Source organism: Panthera onca, chromosome E1 (assembly GCF_046562875.1).
Source record: "Panthera onca isolate mPanOnc1 chromosome E1, mPanOnc1 haplotype 2, whole genome shotgun sequence".
Lineage (NCBI taxonomy): Eukaryota > Metazoa > Chordata > Mammalia > Carnivora > Felidae > Panthera > Panthera onca.
In genome coordinates, this window is record NC_138352.1 from 19,087,028 (window position 1) to 19,103,804 (window position 16,777).

The following is a 16,777-nucleotide window of genomic DNA, read 5'->3' on the forward strand; positions in this document are numbered from 1 at the left end:
ATAGATGAGCCTCCGTTCCCAGGCACGTGAGCTGCGTCGCAGGCCCTGCCACCCCCCGACCCCAGTTCATCCCCACTGTCTCCTTGCCCCTGCAGGCCTTCAGCCGTGCTCACCGGATCGGCCAGGCCAACAAAGTGATGATTTACCGGTTTGTGACTCGAGCGTCCGTGGAGGAGCGCATCACACAGGTGGCCAAGAGGAAGATGATGCTCACCCACCTGGTGGTGCGGCCTGGGCTGGGCTCCAAGGCGGGCTCCATGTCCAAGCAGGAGCTGGACGACATCCTCAAGTTCGGCACCGAGGAGCTGTTCAAGGATGAGAACGAGGGTGAGAACCTTTTCCTGTGGCTTCTGGAAAGCAGCCCCCTGCCCTCACGGGAGCACTTCTCTTCTGAAACCCTTCCAGAAACGCTCCCCTGTGCAGCCTGGGGAGGAAGGTCGGCCTCTCTTCTTACACGGAGGGTTGAAAACAACCACAAATCTCTAGACTCCCGGGGAAAGGGTCTTCTCCCCTTTGACCTCCTGGGAAAAGGAAGCAGATTGGAGGGCTTTTCACTGACCCTTTGCTAAAGTTCTGCCCGAGGTTCTGGTTGGAACTCAGGGTCCCCCCTCATTCCCGGTCTCCACCAGGGGAGAACAAGGAGGAGGACAGCAGCGTGATTCACTACGACAATGAGGCCATCGCGCGGCTGTTGGACCGGAACCAGGATGCGACAGAGGACACCGACGTGCAGAACATGAACGAGTATCTGAGCTCCTTCAAGGTGGCGCAGTACGTGGTGCGGGAGGAGGACAAGGTGAGAGGCTTGGGGTCACAACGCTGTGTAGCCCGGGGCCACCTCTGAAGGGTAGAGTCCCTTATTGGACCTCGAAGTAGGAGGCTCCCCTTCCGCTCTTGTCTTTTATGTGCTCTCTTCCCGTTGCACCCGGCAAAGGGCGGTAGTGGACCTCAGACAGGTTGTCTCCCTAACGGGCGAGAGCAGACTTTGCGGAAGACTTAGGCGAAGAAAGTACCGATAGACACAGAAGGCGGTGCCGCGGTGGCTCTGGGTGAGAGCGAGAGGGACGCAGAGGGCGCTGGAGGAGAGGTTTAGGAGACAGGCAGGTGGGAGCAGAGGAGAAGCACGTCGCGGGTAAGAAGGAAGGAAGGTGTGCGATGCCCGGGAAATTCACGCAGAGTCCAGGAAACCGGGCGGCAGGGGAGCAGGGGCTTTGTCGCGGCGCAAGCCCCGGGCGGGCGAAGAGGGAGGCTGCCAGCGTGCGTTCTGCTGCCCTTCAGATTGAGGAGATCGAACGAGAGATCATCAAGCAGGAGGAGAACGTGGACCCCGACTACTGGGAGAAGCTGCTGAGGCATCACTACGAGCAACAGCAGGAAGACCTGGCCCGGAATCTCGGCAAGGGCAAGCGGGTTCGCAAGCAGGTCAACTACAACGACGCCGCTCAGGAGGACCAAGGTGAGGACCGCCCCCGACGGAGGAGCTGGAGAGGGCCGAGGAGGAGTCTGGAGGCCGGCGTGCATTTAGAGGGCCGTGGAGGGGCAAGAGGCTGGGAGGGGTCCGCGGGACCTGCCAGGAGGCCAGGCGGCTTCGTGCGCGGCCTCAGCCAGCTGGTGGCTGCAGAGGCCCCGTGTGGGCACCCGGGGTCCTCGCCTGGTGCAGGACCCGCGGGAGTCAGAGGTGAGCAGGGACGAGGCGAGCGGCGATCGGACACCACGCTGTTCGGGACGTGGCCCCCTAGTCAGACTGCGGCAGTCACCTGGCGTCACCAGGGGGCCCGGGGCCGGAGAAGGGGAGGCCTCCAGGCAGAAAGGGCTTATCCCGGGAGCCGTCGCCAACCACTGTGCTGCCTCCCCACAGACAACCAGTCCGAATACTCCGTGGGATCGGAGGAGGAAGATGAAGACTTTGATGAGCGTCCGGAAGGTGGCACCTGTTTTCCTGATTTTCCACCTTAACCCTTCCTGTTTCCCTCCCGGAGCCCTTAAGTCCCCTGCTTTTGTGCAAACAAGTGCTTTTCTGGAGACGCACTAAAAGGACGAGATAGCCACGATCTCTCCACCGTTAAAACTGGGAGTATGTGATCACACGGGCTTAGGTGGCTCGATGAAAAATCGAGAAAGCTTTACATTCCCACGGGTAACCTGGCTCGCATCGAGTGTCTGTTGCCAGGGTGTTAACGTGACTGGCTTCTTCCGGGCCCGCTGGGTTGGTAGGGCTGAAAGTGCCACGTGACCCAGGCCTTGCCTGGGTTCTGCGTCTTGTGGGCCTGGGGTGCTGAGAAGGACCGAGGGGTGGAGGAGGTGGGGGCCCCGGGGCCCCACTAACCAGGTCACCCTCCCCCTCCACACACACGCCCAGGGCGTCGACAGTCCAAGAGGCAGCTCCGGAACGAAAAGGACAAGCCGCTGCCTCCCCTGCTGGCTCGAGTTGGGGGCAACATTGAGGTGAGAGCCGGGCCCAGGCCCCCGCGTGTTCCTTAAGGAGAGGATGAAGCCGGGAGCGGGGGACCGAGGCCGAGTCGCTGAGGGGAAGGACCAAGAAGCGAGATGCCGGGACGCTCACGGCCTGCTGCCCGCTCGCCCCGACCCTCAGGTGCTGGGATTCAACACCCGGCAGCGGAAGGCCTTCCTCAACGCCGTGATGCGCTGGGGGATGCCACCACAGGACGCCTTCACCACGCAGTGGCTGGTGCGGGACCTCAGGGGCAAGACCGAGAAGGAGTTCAAGTGAGTGCGGGCACCCGGGGTGGAGCTGCACGCGAGGGTACGAGCCGTGCGTGTCCACTCCTTCCTCTTGGCCGCCACGTGATGTGACCTTACTCAACTGATTCGTCACGCTCCCCTGCCACGCGGCGTTTTCTGGCTCGGTTTCCTGGGGCGTGGACTCAGCCTGCCCACCTCCCCTCAGCCGAGCCTAGAGCAGAGAGGCCTGGCTTCCTCCCCCACAGGGCAGGTGGTTAAGACAGGAACCTTGCCCCGGGCTGGCCTCGCCTCACATTTACTTGGTAGGGGAGCTGGTGGACGGGACGAAGAGCTGACTGATGGGGCCTAGGAAGGACGCACCAAGGCCACGGAGACCGTGGAGACACAAGGGGAGGGGCGGAGGCGGGAGATGGGGTTTGGAGGGCTGGTTGCGGTGCGATTGAGCGGCCCTGGGAGGACCCCTGGGGGCACCCTGGAGGCACCGTGGGAGTTTAGGGTTCAGGGGATGAGGGTGACATCCTCGCTGGCTGCTCGGGCCCCTCCTGAAGCTCTCCTAACCTGCGTCCCTCCCCACGCTCCCCAGGGCCTATGTGTCTCTGTTCATGCGCCATCTGTGTGAGCCCGGGGCAGACGGTTCTGAAACCTTTGCTGACGGGGTCCCTCGGGAGGGCCTGAGTCGCCAGCAAGTGTTGACCCGAATTGGAGTCATGTCTCTCGTCAAGAAGAAGGTACTCGTCTCCTTGGCCAGAGTCAAGCTGGCCACCTAGGCCCCATGCCCCCCTCTGCCTGGCGACCCCGAGTTCTGGATTCAGGCTGGCGGGAGAGGAGACCCGGACGGGGCTGAGCTTCCTGTGTGTCCGGCGCCCGCGGCTGACCCCTGTCCCCCACGCTCCCGGTGCCCCTCTCAGGTGCAGGAGTTTGAGCACATCAATGGGCGCTGGTCGATGCCCGAGCTGATGCCCGACCCCAGTGCCGACTCTAAGCGCTCCTCCAGGGCCTCCTCTCCTACCAAAACGTCTCCCACCACCCCGGAGGCTTCTGCCACAAACAGCCCTTGCACTTCTAAACCTGGTAACGGGGGTCGGGACGCAGGAGGGGTGGGCAGGGAGCCAGCGCCCCGCGGGCAGAGGAGTGGGAGACAGCGTGGGGTCTCTGCCTCCCCCCTGCAGCTACTCCGGCTCCAAGTGAGAAGGGAGATGGCGTCAGGACACCTCTTGAAAAGGATGAAGCGGAAAACCAGGAGGAGAAGCCCGAGAGGAAGATCGAGAAGATGGAAACAGAGGTGTGTGGCTGCCTGGCTCCCCCAGAGAAGGAGACAGTCAAGGTCTCCGGAATCTCTGCTTCATCCTGACCCCATGGTCGTCTTCTAGGCCGACGCCCCTAGCCCAGCCCCGTCGCTTGGGGAGCGGCTGGAGCCAAGGAAGATTCCTCTAGAGGAAGAGGTGTCTGGAATAGCAGGAGAAATGGAGCCTGAACCTGGGTACCGGGGGGACAGAGAGAAGTCAGGTGGGTTCATGGGCTTAGGGCTGATGAGGGGCCTCGAATGTGGGAGTTCCCTCTTCCGGGGTCAGGGGATGAGGGTGACATCCTCCCTTCGTGTCCCCTTCCCCCTCCCACAGCCACAGAGTCAACGCCAGGAGAGAGGGGGGAGGAGAAGCCATTGGATGGACAGGAACACAGGGAGAGGCCGGAGGGGGAGACAGGGGATTTGGGCAAGAGAGGTAATGGGTGGAAGGACTGGACACCTGCGTCCCTGGGGAATCGGGTGGTGGAGTCTGGGGGCCAAATGCCTGGGTCCTGGGGGCGGGGGTACCGTTCCAGGGCCTGTCTGGTGCAGGGCGGGGTCTTCGGGGCTGGGAGGAGCCCCTGCCGAGGTGCGAGCTCTGCCCCGTCTGCCCCAGCAGAGGATGTGAAAGGGGACCGGGAGCTGCGACCGGGGCCTCCTCGGGACGAGCCACGGTCCAACGGGCGGCGCGAGGAGAAGGCGGAGAAGCCTCGGTTCATGTTCAACATCGCAGACGGCGGCTTCACAGGTGGGGGGCTGTCCCTGCCGCCTGCTCCTCACTGGGATGCGCTCATCCTCATGGGCACTGTCCCCTCCCGCCGTCCACACCCCTCACCTCCGCCCGGCTGCCGAGCTGGCTGTGGTTCCCCGAGTCCTGACGCCCCGTCTCTGTCTTCTGCCCGCTTCTCAGAGCTTCACACGCTGTGGCAGAATGAGGAACGGGCAGCTATTTCCTCGGGGAGACTCAACGAGATCTGGCACCGAAGACACGACTACTGGCTTCTGGCTGGGATTGTCCTGTATCCTTTGATAAGAACGCAAGAAAAAAAATAGTTCTCCCAGCCGGGAGAGGGGAGTTACAGAGAAAGAAGAGTTCGCACCCAGGGAAGGGGGGCCGTGCCACACTTTGGGGGAGATCAGGTCAAAGGGAAGGAGTGATTTTTGGTCTTTAAAAAATTTTCTTAATGTTTGTTTAAATTTTTGAGAGGGAGAGAGACAGAGCACGAGTGGGGGAGGGGCAGAGAGAGAGAGGGAGACACAGAATCGGAAGCAGGCTCCGGGCTCTGAGCTGTCAGCACAGAGCCCGACGCGGGGCTCGAAGTCCCAGACCGCGAGATCATGACCTGAGCCGAAGTCAGCCGCTTAACCGCTTAACCGACTGAGCCACCCAGGCATCTCAAAAGAAGCGTTCGTAGCGCAGCCCATCCCTGTTAAATTCCTTGACGGCCCCTCCCTCGTCGCAGCCACGGCTATGCACGGTGGCAGGACATCCAGAATGATGCTCAGTTTGCCATTATCAATGAGCCGTTTAAAACCGAAGCCAATAAGGGGAACTTCCTGGAGATGAAAAATAAGTTCCTGGCCCGGAGGTTCAAGGTGGGGATCAGAGAGAGAAGGAACAGCGTTGAGGAGGGGGTTGGGTCAGAGGTGGGACCAGGTCTGTGGGGAAGGTTGACACCGTGAGGGTGGCAGCAACACCGGGGGCCCAGAGCGGAGCGTGACCTCGTGGCCGTGCTGGGTTGTCACGGTCCATCCCGGTGTGAGGCTGGGGTGCTCTGGGCCGGCAGCGAGGGCAGCGTGGGGCCGCAGCGCTGCCCCCCCACCGGCCCACGTTCACCCTCCCGCCGGGTCCCCAGCTCCTGGAGCAGGCGCTGGTGATCGAGGAGCAGCTTCGGCGGGCGGCCTACCTGAACCTATCGCAGGAGCCGGCGCACCCCGCCATGGCCCTCCACGCCCGCTTCGCCGAGGCCGAGTGCCTGGCCGAGAGCCACCAGCACCTCTCCAAGGAGTCGCTGGCGGGGAACAAGCCGGCCAACGCCGTCCTGCACAAGGGTAAGGGCCGCGGCGGCCCCGCGCGGGGGAGGGCCCACAACGCTGCGTAAGTCTTCACCCCGCACCCCTCAAAATCTTCCCACCCCTCTGACCCCTTTCCCCTCTGAACCCCCCCCCTCTGACCTCTAACCCCACCCTGACCCACCCGGCCACCCCCTGGTTCTAGCCTCTAGGGTTTGTGCGAGCCAGCCCTCGTCCGCGCCCACTAGCGGTCACACCAGTGCCCAGTGGAGGGACCCTCCCCCCTTCCCCAAACTCCGTGAGACTGTGCCGCGTCCCCTCCACAGGGCGGAACTTCTTCGTTGACCCACACGCCTGCCATACCGCTAATAGCACCCTCTCCGGGGCCTTGGCCTGTGTGTAGCCCCCAAAAATCCTTCCCGCCCCCGGTCCCAGAAATCACGTTCCTCACGTCTCGCTCGCCCCACAAGACAGAAACTGCCACCGTCCCACCCTCTGACCCTGCCCCACGAAGCTTCCCGTTGACCTTCACCCCTTTCTCCCCAACCCTCTCACCCTACTGATAATAGATTAAGTTCCAAAGCCCTCTAACCATCTAATCCTGTCTGACGTAGTGACTGACTCCTGGCCCCCTTGATTCCTGTTCTAATTCCTTGAATCTGTAATGCTGATCCTCTAACCTCCCTCCCCCTTACATATTAAAACCCTGATTCCTCGAATCTTCGACACCACTTACCACCTCCCACACCTCCTGACTATTTCCTCCCCGTCCTCCCCACCCCCAAAACCTCACTCTTGCAGTATGGGATGTTCTGACAACTCCCCGCCCCGTGTCTTCCAATGTCTGCCCCCCCCCCCCATCTCCCTTTTCTCCGTATTCCCGTTTCCTTTCCTCTCTCTCCATCTGTGTTCTGGTCTCTCTTATTCTTCACCTGATGCCTTTTCTCCCCCCTCCCCCCCCCCCCGCCCCGAGTCACTCTTTCTGTCTACTCTGTCATTTTCTTGACCTCTGGTTCTTTGGTATCTCTGACCTCCTCCTCTCTCTGTCTTTCTGACTGTGTCTGTCCATCTGACTCCTCGTCTCTTCCTGGCTCCACCTCTCCCTTTCCCTGTCTTTCTCTTGCCCCTCTTTCTCCGTGGCCCGGGCCCCAGTTCTGAACCAGCTGGAGGAGTTGCTGAGCGACATGAAGGCGGACGTGACCCGCCTGCCCGCCACGCTGTCCCGAATACCCCCCATCGCAGCCCGCCTTCAGATGTCCGAGCGCAGCATCCTCAGCCGGCTGGCCAGCAAGGGCACGGAGCCTCACCCCACACCGGTAACCCTCGTTGTCCCAACTCCACTCTTCCCCGTGGGCACTCTCCTGCCCACGTTCCCGTCGACTCTAGACCGTGCGGAAAACCGCCTTGCTCCAACACGCTCCCCACCCTCGAGGCTCCCTGCGTCTATGCCACGCGCTCAGTAGTTCTGGAGTTGACCCGTGTTCACCCTACAGCGTCTTTTCTCTCTCAGGCTTTGGCGCCTCTAACGTGGGCTTGCTCTCTCTTGCAGGCCTTCCCCCCGGGTCCGTACGCTACTCCTCCGGGGTACGGGGCGGCCTTCAGCGCCGCACCCGTAGGGGCCCTGGCCGCCGCAGGCGCCAATTACAGCCAGATGCCTGCAGGGTCCTTCATCACAGGTCAGCCGGGGACTCCTCCCCGCTCTTCCCAGTTCTCCTCTCCGAGCTTCAGCCCCGCTCAGCTGCCCGTTTACTGCTCCGGCCCATCCCGCTTACGGGCACGTGTCCACTGTTCCACGGAGTGGAGTCGTGCTGGGCTCTGGCCTTCCCACCCTTTAATTTCCCTTCCAGTGCCGTTGCCAAAAACCTAAGGCTTTCAGTGGTTCTGTGGCTGGGTCCTGCTTACCCAAGCCTCCCCCGTCTGGGTTACTTCTGGGGAAGAGAAGCTGAAGTCAGGAGGGTGGGTAATGGAGTTGGAACATGAGAGGGGTTCGCCCTCGTCTTCCCCCCCCCCCGTCACCCTGGAAAATCACAAGGGGCACGAGGTAACCTAGCAGTGAAGTGCTCTGGCCGGGAAGCCATGTCTGGGAGCGGAGTCAGGATTGACCCTTCCTCACCCCCTTCCCACACAGCCGCCACCAACGGCCCTCCGGTGCTGGTGAAGAAGGAGAAGGAAATGGTGGGGGCACTGGTGTCAGACGGGCTGGATCGGAAGGAGCCCCGAGCCGGGGAGGTGATCTGTATAGACGACTGACCGGACCCCAGGCCTGCCCATCACCCAGGCCTCGTGCCCGGGGCCGCCCCCCAGCTCAGGCTCTGGGACCTGCGGCCAATTCTCCACCTTCCCCGCCCCTGGGGCCACCTCTGGGCTAGGAGCCCCCCCACCCCTCTCCACGACTCCTCTCTTCAAGAAGGGCCCTTTGTCTCTCCCTCCTCCCGTGTACCTTTCCCACCACGCTTTGAAGGCCGTGCTGGTGCGAAGAGGTCTGGGTGGGAGGCGGTTAGCGGGGTCTTCTGAGTCCCTTTCTCCCCCCGCCCCCCCCGCCCAACACACAGCTTCTGGATATGTGGTTGTGGGGAGGAAAGAGGTGGAGCCTCCCCAGTCTTTACTCCTGCAGTACGAGCGCCATCCCCTGCGGAGGTGGGGGTTAGCCTTGCCTGGCCTTTAGGAACTTTGTGGGGGGTGGGGGGGGGGACAGCTCTGAAGAGAGGAGGGGGACTTGAGAGAGGGAGGAAGGGAAGAGGAGGGGTGGCTGCATGTTTCCTTCCCTACCTCCCCCCCCCCCCACCATGCTGAGGGTGAGCAGTTAAAGGGAGGGAGCCCACTCCCGGTCAGCCTCGGAATAAAGCCTCAGAATCACTGGCTGTTACCTCCTGCGCACCGGCATCTTGTGTTGGGAATCTGCCCCTCTCCCTAGGGACCAAGGACCACCCCCCACAGAGAGAGTAACGGTTGGGCGATACTCCCTCAAGCCAAAGAGGAGCTCCCCAATCTGTTCTAGGGATCCGGGTAACCTAGAAAGGGTGGGAGAAAATACTACAGGCCAGACATGGGGGAGCCCCCGGCTCTTGGGTTCAGGTTCTCGGAGGACTTCTGCCCTCCCTCCTGAAGGCCTGAACACGGACTACATTTGAGTGGGTCAGGCAGGGGGCCTCGTCAGGGGGACGACCTTGCCTTTGGGACCAGAACGAAACAGCGGGGGGCAGGCTGGGGAGACACGGGCATACCCTCCCCCCCAGGAGGGGCCGGGGAGGGGGGCAGTTTGCATGGCGAACCCCTACTTCCTCTTCGCTGCCCCTCACTTTCTTGCTGCCCCCTTCCCAGTCTCTTCACTCCCCACTCCTGGGCTGTCCCCATCCCCTCTTCTGTATCAGGTGTATTGGTTGTACATATAAATTATACTTTCCTTTCTGTGTGCTCTGTTATTTTTGAGTGGGGGACTTCTTTGGTGGGGGGGGGGGAATAAGGAAAGAAAGGGTACTGCTTTCTGCCATTTCGTGTTACCCATCTTTCTTTTCCTTTCTTTTTTTTTTAATCTCCTGACTTCCTGTTTCTTATTTTTCCTTGGATCACCAACTAAAACTCCGAGGCTCTTTCTCCCACCCCAACCCTGGTGTGATGAACTCAGTGTAGAGATGGAGGGTGAGGGAGCAGCAGGCTACCACGCAGCCCTCAGGCTGAGATCAGAGACCAGGTAGGGCTTCCTGGGCAGGGGCGAAGTGGGCGGAGGGGACCGGGCACGATTCTGAACTGCCTCCCATCCTTCCTTTTCATCACGCTTTCCACCTTCAAGTTGCTGAGTTCCTGCAGGAGTCAGTAGAGGTCAGTCCAGCCCCGCAGGCTCAGTTCCAAGTGGGGGGCAGAGCACCTTTTTTTTAAAAGGAGTTGGGGGGGGATCATACTTGCCAAAGATCTGAACTGCTAGATACTTCCTTGACACGTACTGTTCATGACCAGCGCCGCTCAGAGGTTGAGACCCAGACACTTAGGTTTTGAGGCTAATGTGTTAAAAAATAAAAGATCTACCCAACAAGCATTTATTGAGCACATACTATACATTAAACACTGCTTTTCACCCTGGGGGATACAAGTCACAAGTCAGCCATTGCTCTCCTGGAGCTCACACCCACGAAAGGCACACGCTATCTGAAAACAAAATAAGTTGTGCAACAGAGCACCTGTGAAGGAAGGGACCACATTAGGTGGCTGAGAAAGGCCTCCCCAAACAGGGAACATTCAGGCTAAGACAAGGACAGGAAGACGCTAAGATACAGTTATAAAAACTGAGGTTTGATATTTCATAAATTCACATTTTTAACTCAGGAAAAGTGCAACATAATAAGTGCGCACGTGAAAGATTTCTTCCGCGACAGAAGGTCCCTTTACGACCTCCAATAAAATGCAGATCGCTTATCCCAACTGTTTTCAATACTCCACCGCAGATGGTGATAGCCTCGCAAGTCTAGGATGTGGACCGCCGTTCTTAAATGTTTCTATGCGTGCAGATCACCTAGGATTCTTGTTAAAACTCAAGAGTCTTGGGGCACCTGGGTGGCTCAGTCAGTTGAACGTCTGACTTCGGCTCAGGTCATGATCTCGCGGTCCGTGAGTTCAAGCCCCGCGTCGGGCTCTGTGCTGACAGCTCAGAGCCTGGAAGCTGTTTCAGATTCTGTGTCTCCCTCTCTCTCTGACCCTCCCCCATTCATGCTCTGCCTCTCTCTGTCTCAAAAATAAATAAATGTTAAAAAAGAAATTAAAAAAAACAAACAAACACAACTCAAGAGTCTGAAGTGTGGATCCTGAGATTTTGTAATGCCACTGATGCTGCTGTTTCTAAACTATAATTATGCTCTCCTAACGTAACTTACAGGATTTTAAAATAGAATCCTGGCATAGGATAGAAGCTGTCCAATTATGGGGCACTAGTTTAAAATTCTGTGATGAGCATCTTTTTTATTTTTTCAGTAGCGACCGTGTTTTCCCTGTGACTGTGACAATGACAGATAATATCACAAGATTAAAATGTGATGTCTTCACCAAATGGCTTTCCTACCCTTGATAGGCCCTAATTAGGTGCCTCAGATAAAAAACGCCCTCTGGACCTTCTGATACCTGCCCTAACTGGTTGAAGGGAGATTGTGAAATGAAGCAGACAGGCATCTCAATAATTTTACCAACACACCACTGGGAATGGGGAGACAAGCATACCAGCACTGGGGGGGGGGGGGGGGGGGGGGGGGAGGGGAGGGGAGGGGAGGGAACCAATACGTCTTATTTTTCTCAGCTTTCTAAGGTGCCAGAGAAGCGGGATTATTAACAGCACACAAAAACCGGCCTCCCCTCTTCCATTATGTCTTAAAAAAATTTTTTTTTCAACCCCATGGGGCACCTGGGTGGCTCGGGCAGTTAAGTGACCAACTTCAGGTTGAGCGCCTCCAGCTGCAGCTCAGGCCGGTTCTTGGGTTGGAGCCCGGAGTCGGGCTCTGTGATGACAGCTCAGAGCCTGGAGCCTGCTTCGGATGCTGTGTCTCCCTCTTTCTCTGCCTCTCCCCTGCTCATGCTGTGTCTGTGTGTCACTCTCTCAAAAATAAATAAACAACATTAAAAAAAATTTTTTTTCAACCACTGGACACGGAATCGCTAAAATCGGACCTACTGTGCCTCCACGCTTCCCTGGACAAAAGCCAAAGTCACAGCTAAGGAAACAATGTCTCCTTCCCCCGGGGATGTAGATTTTGTTTCCACCTTCTTGGGAGCGAGGCGGGCGCAGTCCGCAGAGAGAGGGGCGATTTGCTACAAGCCTCCCAGCTCGGCGTCCACACGCCTCGATGCGGTCCCTCCTGCCCTGGGCTCAGCCCCGGGAAGGGGGGCCGGGGTAGCCTTGGCATCCCCCCATCCCCGCTCTAGAGCGTGTCCCGAGAATGCAGCTCCCACCTTTCTTCTGCCGCAGCTTCCAGGCTCCGCCGCTACAGCGTGCAGCGGGTCATGCGGGCCAGGTCCTTAATCTCCGGGCAGTACAGCACTAGGGGGGACAGACGGAGGGTCAGTGGCGGCAGGGGGACGCGGCCGAGGCCCTACGAACCCGGGCGCAACCCCCCTCCCCGCAGCCAACCCCCCCCCCCCCCCCCCACACACACACTCAGGCGGCCCCTCACCGTTGCTAGGCAGCGGACGCCGCCAGCGGCGCGCGGGCGCCAGCACCCGATGCCACAGCCGCCGGAGCGCGCGCCAGCCCGCGCTCCTGGGTCCCGTCCCCTCCTCGCTCTCCTCCTCGTCGTCGGCGTCGCCGCCTCCCCGCACCGGCCCGCCCGCCTCGTCCGGCTTGCGCTCGGCCCGTGCCTTTTCCTCCAGCCGCGACCACAAGTCCGGGTCCACCGCGACCTCCGCGGCCCCGCCGCGCGGCAGCGGCGTGGGCGCGCGGCAGAAGGGGCACGTGACGACGCGGCGCAGGCGCACCACGCCGCCGTCGCCGCGCGCCGCCAGCTCGCGCAGGCACGCGGTGCAGAGCGTGTGGCCGCAGCGGGCGCGCGCCGTGCCGGGCAGGCGGCGGGGCGCGCGGCCCGCGAGGTTGAAGGGCCGGTAGCAGATGCTGCAGTCCAGCTCGCCCCGCTCCGGAAGGGACGGCACCCTCGCCAGGAGCTGCATGGTGTCCGCCGAGGACTCGAGGGCTTCGCAGGCTCGGCCGGCTCCGTGGGCTGGACGAACAGGCCCTCCTAGTGGCCTGGGTCGACTCCTGGGGCGGGCGCCGCGGCCTCTCGCCGGTTTTAATAGCGACACCCCGCCCCTCGAGGCGTCACCCCGGTGGTTGGGTCGCTCCCCGCTGCGGCACGCGTGGGGGCGGTGGAGGCGCGAAGCCGGGAATGCAGGTGACGGCCGAGCGGGGTAGGTAGGTGACGCCCCGGGTGGCGCGGGGGACGGGGCCGGCGGGAGGCACACCACCCCGCTCTCCCCGCCCCTTCCTTCGTCCCCCAACACTAAGCCAGCGCCCCCTCAATTCTGTGTGCAGATCTCTAGGCCCCTTGCGGCGCTGGCCCTCAGCCGCTGGCCCAGGGCGCTGCCCAGGTCTCTGCTGCCCGCTGGGCCTGTTGGTTCAGTTGCTCAGGCTCGTTCACAACCCCACCCGGACTTCTGCCTAAGTCCATGACACTGCCCATTCTGCCCAGTCTTTAGGGGGCTCCTGGGCAATCTGCACGGATGGCGCCCTCAACTCACTTTATTAGGCACGTCCTGCCTGTGTTCTTGTAAGGCTGGCCTCCCAAACTCATTCTCTTCAAACTGCTCACCTCTCAGCTGACATCTCAACTTAAGGAGGCACCTAGATGCCGGGACCATGGATGGCCTTCCTCCTAGGAATGCTGGGAATCCTTTCCTTCCTGAGGAGCCAGGCCTGGACACCCACACACCGTGATGGTTTCAGCAAAGCAGCCCAGCATGAGTTCTGACTCAGGGGTCTGACATCCCCCCCCACAGGTAAACAAGACCGAACACAGCCCACATTCCCTCCTGGGACCACACCCACCCCAGCTGCCTCCTGGCCCTCCTCTCCTGGCCCTACCGTTCAAGTGTTGCTTGGAAGGTAATAGCACAGACGCTACGGCCAGCTGGCTTGAGTTCAGATCCTACCTTGCAGCACTTAGGAGTTGTGACACTTTGAGCAAGTTACTTAACGTCTCTGGGCTGATTGCTCTCCTCGTCTGTAAGATGTGGATAATAATAGTGATGAGTTTGTATATGTAAGGTGCTTAGAACCCGGCCTGGCCCACAGGAAACACCATGTGTTAGCTGTTTTTATCCCGTGCCCCCAGCCTATGTTGTGTTGGCTTCTCAATACCCAACATCTTCAACACCCATCTCTTTTGGTCAATACAGGTGTTGGGGCGGGGGGGGGGGGGGTGCTGCTATACGCCCATGACATTTGCTAGTTTTGACAGGCAATGTAGAGCTGCTTTTTTTTTTTTTTTTAATTTTTTTTAATATTTTATATTTGAGAGAGAGAGAGAGACAGGGCATGAGCAGGGGAAGGGCAGAGAGAGAGGGAGACACAGAATCCGAAGCAGGCTCCGGGCTCCGAGCTGTCCGCACAGAGCCCAACACGGGGCTCCCACCCACGAGCAGTGAGATCATGACCTGAGCCCAAGTGGGACGCTCAACCGACTGAGCCCCCCCAGGCGCCCCAAGCTGGTTTTGTTTTTTAAGTAGACTGTTAAAGCTCTAAAGGATACTCTTTTTGCGAGGAGGTATATTATTACTTGTAAGCAAATATTTGAGAACTTCTGAGATGTGGTGTCTTCGTGGTCACTTGGGGGAAGCTATCTACTTACGCCAACGATGCTGTCATAATTCAAAACTTTTTTCGGAACTTCTCCTTGGACTGTGGCTCAGAGGCCTCCTCACATCCTTTCTTATTTTCAGTTGGTGATTACGTGTTAACCATTTCGGGCAGATGTGATTATATAAATGATTCCGAAGTGTTTGATAGCCAAAGCCTCAGACTCTAAGCTCCCAGACCTTTCCTTTCTCATTTGTCTTCAAAAACCCAAAGTGGTGCTTTCCTTGTCCAAATCACCTCTTCCAGTGTTTCCCACCTCTTTCTTTGCCCAGCTCCAGAAACCCAGGTGTCTTCCTTGACCCCACCCACTTCCTTTCACCTTCCTTGGGCAACTTCTCAGCAAGCCCTATAGCCCTGTTAGTCTTGCCTCCTAAATGTCTCCCTGACCCACCTACTTTTTCCCCACCGATAGAACACCGCAGCAGTCCCGGCTGCCCTCGTCTCTTGCCCAGACCCTGGGAGGAGCCTCTTGGCCAGTCTGTCCACAGCCATTCTGGCCTTCTCCAGGCTTCTCCCTACATGGCTTACAGTGACCTTCCCAGATCTCAAGCCCAACCAGGTCCTAACCACGCACCACTTCCATTCCTTCTCAAAACCTGTCAATGTCGTGATAACTTAGTGGCCTCACGTTCCTATGTCACGTGACTCTGCTGCTTCTCCCGGCAGGAACGGGAGTCTGTTCCCCTAGCCCTTCGATCTGGGCTCACCTTGTGACTCACTTTGACCGACAGAACATGGCAGAAGTGATGTCGTGGTCCTTCAGAGGCCTTGAGCCTCTGCCTTCATCCCCTCGCGCTGCCCTGAGTCTGTTATGTAAGGGAATTTACCAGCAGATGAGGCCGCGTGGAGAACCGAGGAGTTCCAGCCAATAGCCATCTGATTTCCCCACTCAGCGGACCTGCCAGCCGGATCCAGCCACGTGAGTGAGCCCAGGTGAAAACAGCAGAGAAAACAGCCAAGCTAATTTTGGGGGTGAATTGTGTGTGTCAGTGGATACCTGATAGGGTTTCCTATTGCCCTTTGGAGGAAAAGAATATTCCAAAGTGCCCTATAAGGTCCTGTATGCCCTGAACCCACCCACGTCTCTCAGTTGGCTTCCATTCTCTCTAGTTTTGACCTTTGGCATGCATGTTTCTTTCTGCCAGAAAGCTCCTATTCCCCTAACCCTCTTACTTTCATGTGAGTAACCCGCACTCCTCCTCCAGTGCCCCGTAAGCCCCCTCACCTCGTCAAATACCACTGTAGCCTCAGGTAACACCACATGCTTGCCTCTGGACTTTGGCCAACAGACATTTGTGTTTTTGGAGGGGGGTGCCTGGTTTGCCTCTCCCATCTGTAAACTCCATGCAGGCTGTTCTGGGTCTGATTTTGTTTACCGCTGTATCCCTGTGCCATACCACGGTGGGACTCGATAAATAAATACTTGTTAAATTAGTGAACAAGGTACGTGATGAATATAGTAAATGAGGTGTGACTACAAAGGAGGATTTCTTATGACCGCTTTACAGACAGCCTCTGGAGGGAATTCCTAACAGGTTTTTTTTTTTTTTTTTTTTTTTTTAATGTTTTGACCAAGGGTTGGGGGAGACGTTATTAAAGTAAATGGATAATCCTCCGAGGTAACCATTTAAAGAGAATACTATTTTGAATTTAGAAATCCTTGCATGTTTGTTACAGAATAAATAATCATCACGGTTTAGTCATACGGTTTACCTCCTTGTTTCCGCCAGCCTTCCAAAATGAGTGGGAGATGTTAGGCGTGGATGTAAGTATTCATTAGTGGATCCGGTTGGTTGCTAGCCAGCAAAGGGGAGGCTGCTGACTCCTCTCTTTTTGGAAATGGGTTTTACTCTGCTCCCTTCGCTTCAGGATCGGGAAAGGGCGAGGATGGGTAGAGAGGAGATGGTGAGGTTGTATTTTAAGGCAGGCAACGCTCATCCTCCTCCCCTGTCTTGTGATCTGTGGAACTTTCCGCCCACTTTGTGTCCCAGGGAAATCAGAGTCCTGGGGGGGAGGGGAAGATTAAGGGGTAGTGTCGGACATAATCCCATCTGAGTCTTTGCTTTTCTGCCACCCTCGTGCCTGATCTTTCACTGGTTTTCTCTTTTCCTTTATGATGCCTCCTTCCCTCCCTTTCTCGGCATCATGTCAACCATAGACCGGTTTCCACTGCACCGTTTCTTCACCAAATCCCACAGCTTCAACCTCAGAGGAGCCCCTGCCGTTCAGCCACAAGAAAACCGCCCAGGTAGTTCCTTGGCACACGTGCGTGTATCAGGAAAAGGGAAATGAGATATACAAGAGGTGTGGCTAATGTTAGCTTGAAACACAAAGGCATGGGTGTCAGAGGGAGCGGCGACAGAACGGTGAAGCCAGAAGGCTGGGTTCTGAGGCATGCAGAGACCCAAGGAAGGAAGGAAACGGGGGCCTGGGGTGTCGGGGCCTGGGTC

The 16,777-nt window shown here is 58.5% G+C and overlaps 2 protein-coding genes, 1 long non-coding RNA gene and 1 other non-coding gene across 23 annotated transcripts in view; 3 read left to right on the forward strand and 1 right to left on the reverse strand.

Annotated features, from left to right (window-relative positions):
• CHD3 (chromodomain helicase DNA binding protein 3) overlaps positions 1-9,409 on the forward strand; it is a 25,858-nt gene extending 16,449 nt beyond the window's left edge. For 5 of the 18 annotated variants that reach the window (XM_078437800.2, XM_078437802.2, XM_078437805.2 and 2 more), the window contains exons 23-40: positions 96-327; positions 630-796; positions 1,279-1,456; positions 1,859-1,924; positions 2,360-2,445; positions 2,594-2,727; positions 3,287-3,431; positions 3,612-3,774; positions 3,873-3,985; positions 4,074-4,209; positions 4,323-4,424; positions 4,605-4,736; positions 4,899-5,007; positions 5,452-5,584; positions 5,845-6,086; positions 7,154-7,317; positions 7,551-7,677; positions 8,130-9,409. In XM_078437800.2, the coding sequence (XP_078293926.1) occupies positions 96-327; positions 630-796; positions 1,279-1,456; positions 1,859-1,924; positions 2,360-2,445; positions 2,594-2,727; positions 3,287-3,431; positions 3,612-3,774; positions 3,873-3,985; positions 4,074-4,209; positions 4,323-4,424; positions 4,605-4,736; positions 4,899-5,007; positions 5,452-5,584; positions 5,845-6,086; positions 7,154-7,317; positions 7,551-7,677; positions 8,130-8,370 (2,670 nt within the window). In that variant the 3' untranslated portion in view covers positions 8,371-9,409. Of the gene's footprint in view, positions 1-95; positions 328-629; positions 797-1,278; positions 1,457-1,858; positions 1,925-2,359; positions 2,446-2,593; positions 2,728-3,286; positions 3,432-3,611; positions 3,775-3,872; positions 3,986-4,073; positions 4,210-4,322; positions 4,425-4,604; positions 4,737-4,898; positions 5,008-5,451; positions 5,585-5,844; positions 6,087-6,327; positions 7,318-7,550; positions 7,678-8,129 lie in introns of those variants that run through there. The other 13 variants (XM_078437801.2, XM_078437804.2, XM_078437811.2 and 10 more) reach the window with 9 other exon arrangements.
• LOC132688685 (small Cajal body-specific RNA 21) lies at positions 2,861-3,000 on the forward strand. The gene has a single exon (XR_009614663.1).
• A 595-nt stretch (positions 9,410-10,004) lies between the features above and the next one.
• Positions 10,005-12,657, reverse strand: RNF227 (ring finger protein 227). The gene is made up of 2 exons (XM_060627468.3): positions 12,154-12,657; positions 10,005-12,020 (listed from the first exon to the last, which is right to left on the reverse strand). Exons 1-2 carry the CDS (start codon positions 12,641-12,643, stop codon positions 11,965-11,967), a joined length of 546 nt encoding a protein of 181 aa, XP_060483451.1. The 5' UTR covers positions 12,644-12,657; the 3' UTR covers positions 10,005-11,964.
• Positions 12,658-12,778: 121 nt separating this feature from the next.
• Positions 12,779-16,757, forward strand: LOC144614384 (uncharacterized). 3 transcript variants are annotated; one of them, XR_013552114.1, is made up of 4 exons: positions 12,783-12,884; positions 13,289-13,468; positions 14,994-16,092; positions 16,486-16,757. It is a non-coding gene; the product is annotated as an uncharacterized LOC144614384 (long non-coding RNA). The 3 variants fall into 3 exon arrangements; XR_013552115.1 differs by having other exon boundaries at positions 12,779-12,880; positions 14,994-16,757; XR_013552113.1 differs by having other exon boundaries at positions 14,994-16,757.
• Positions 16,758-16,777: the final 20 nt, after the last annotated feature.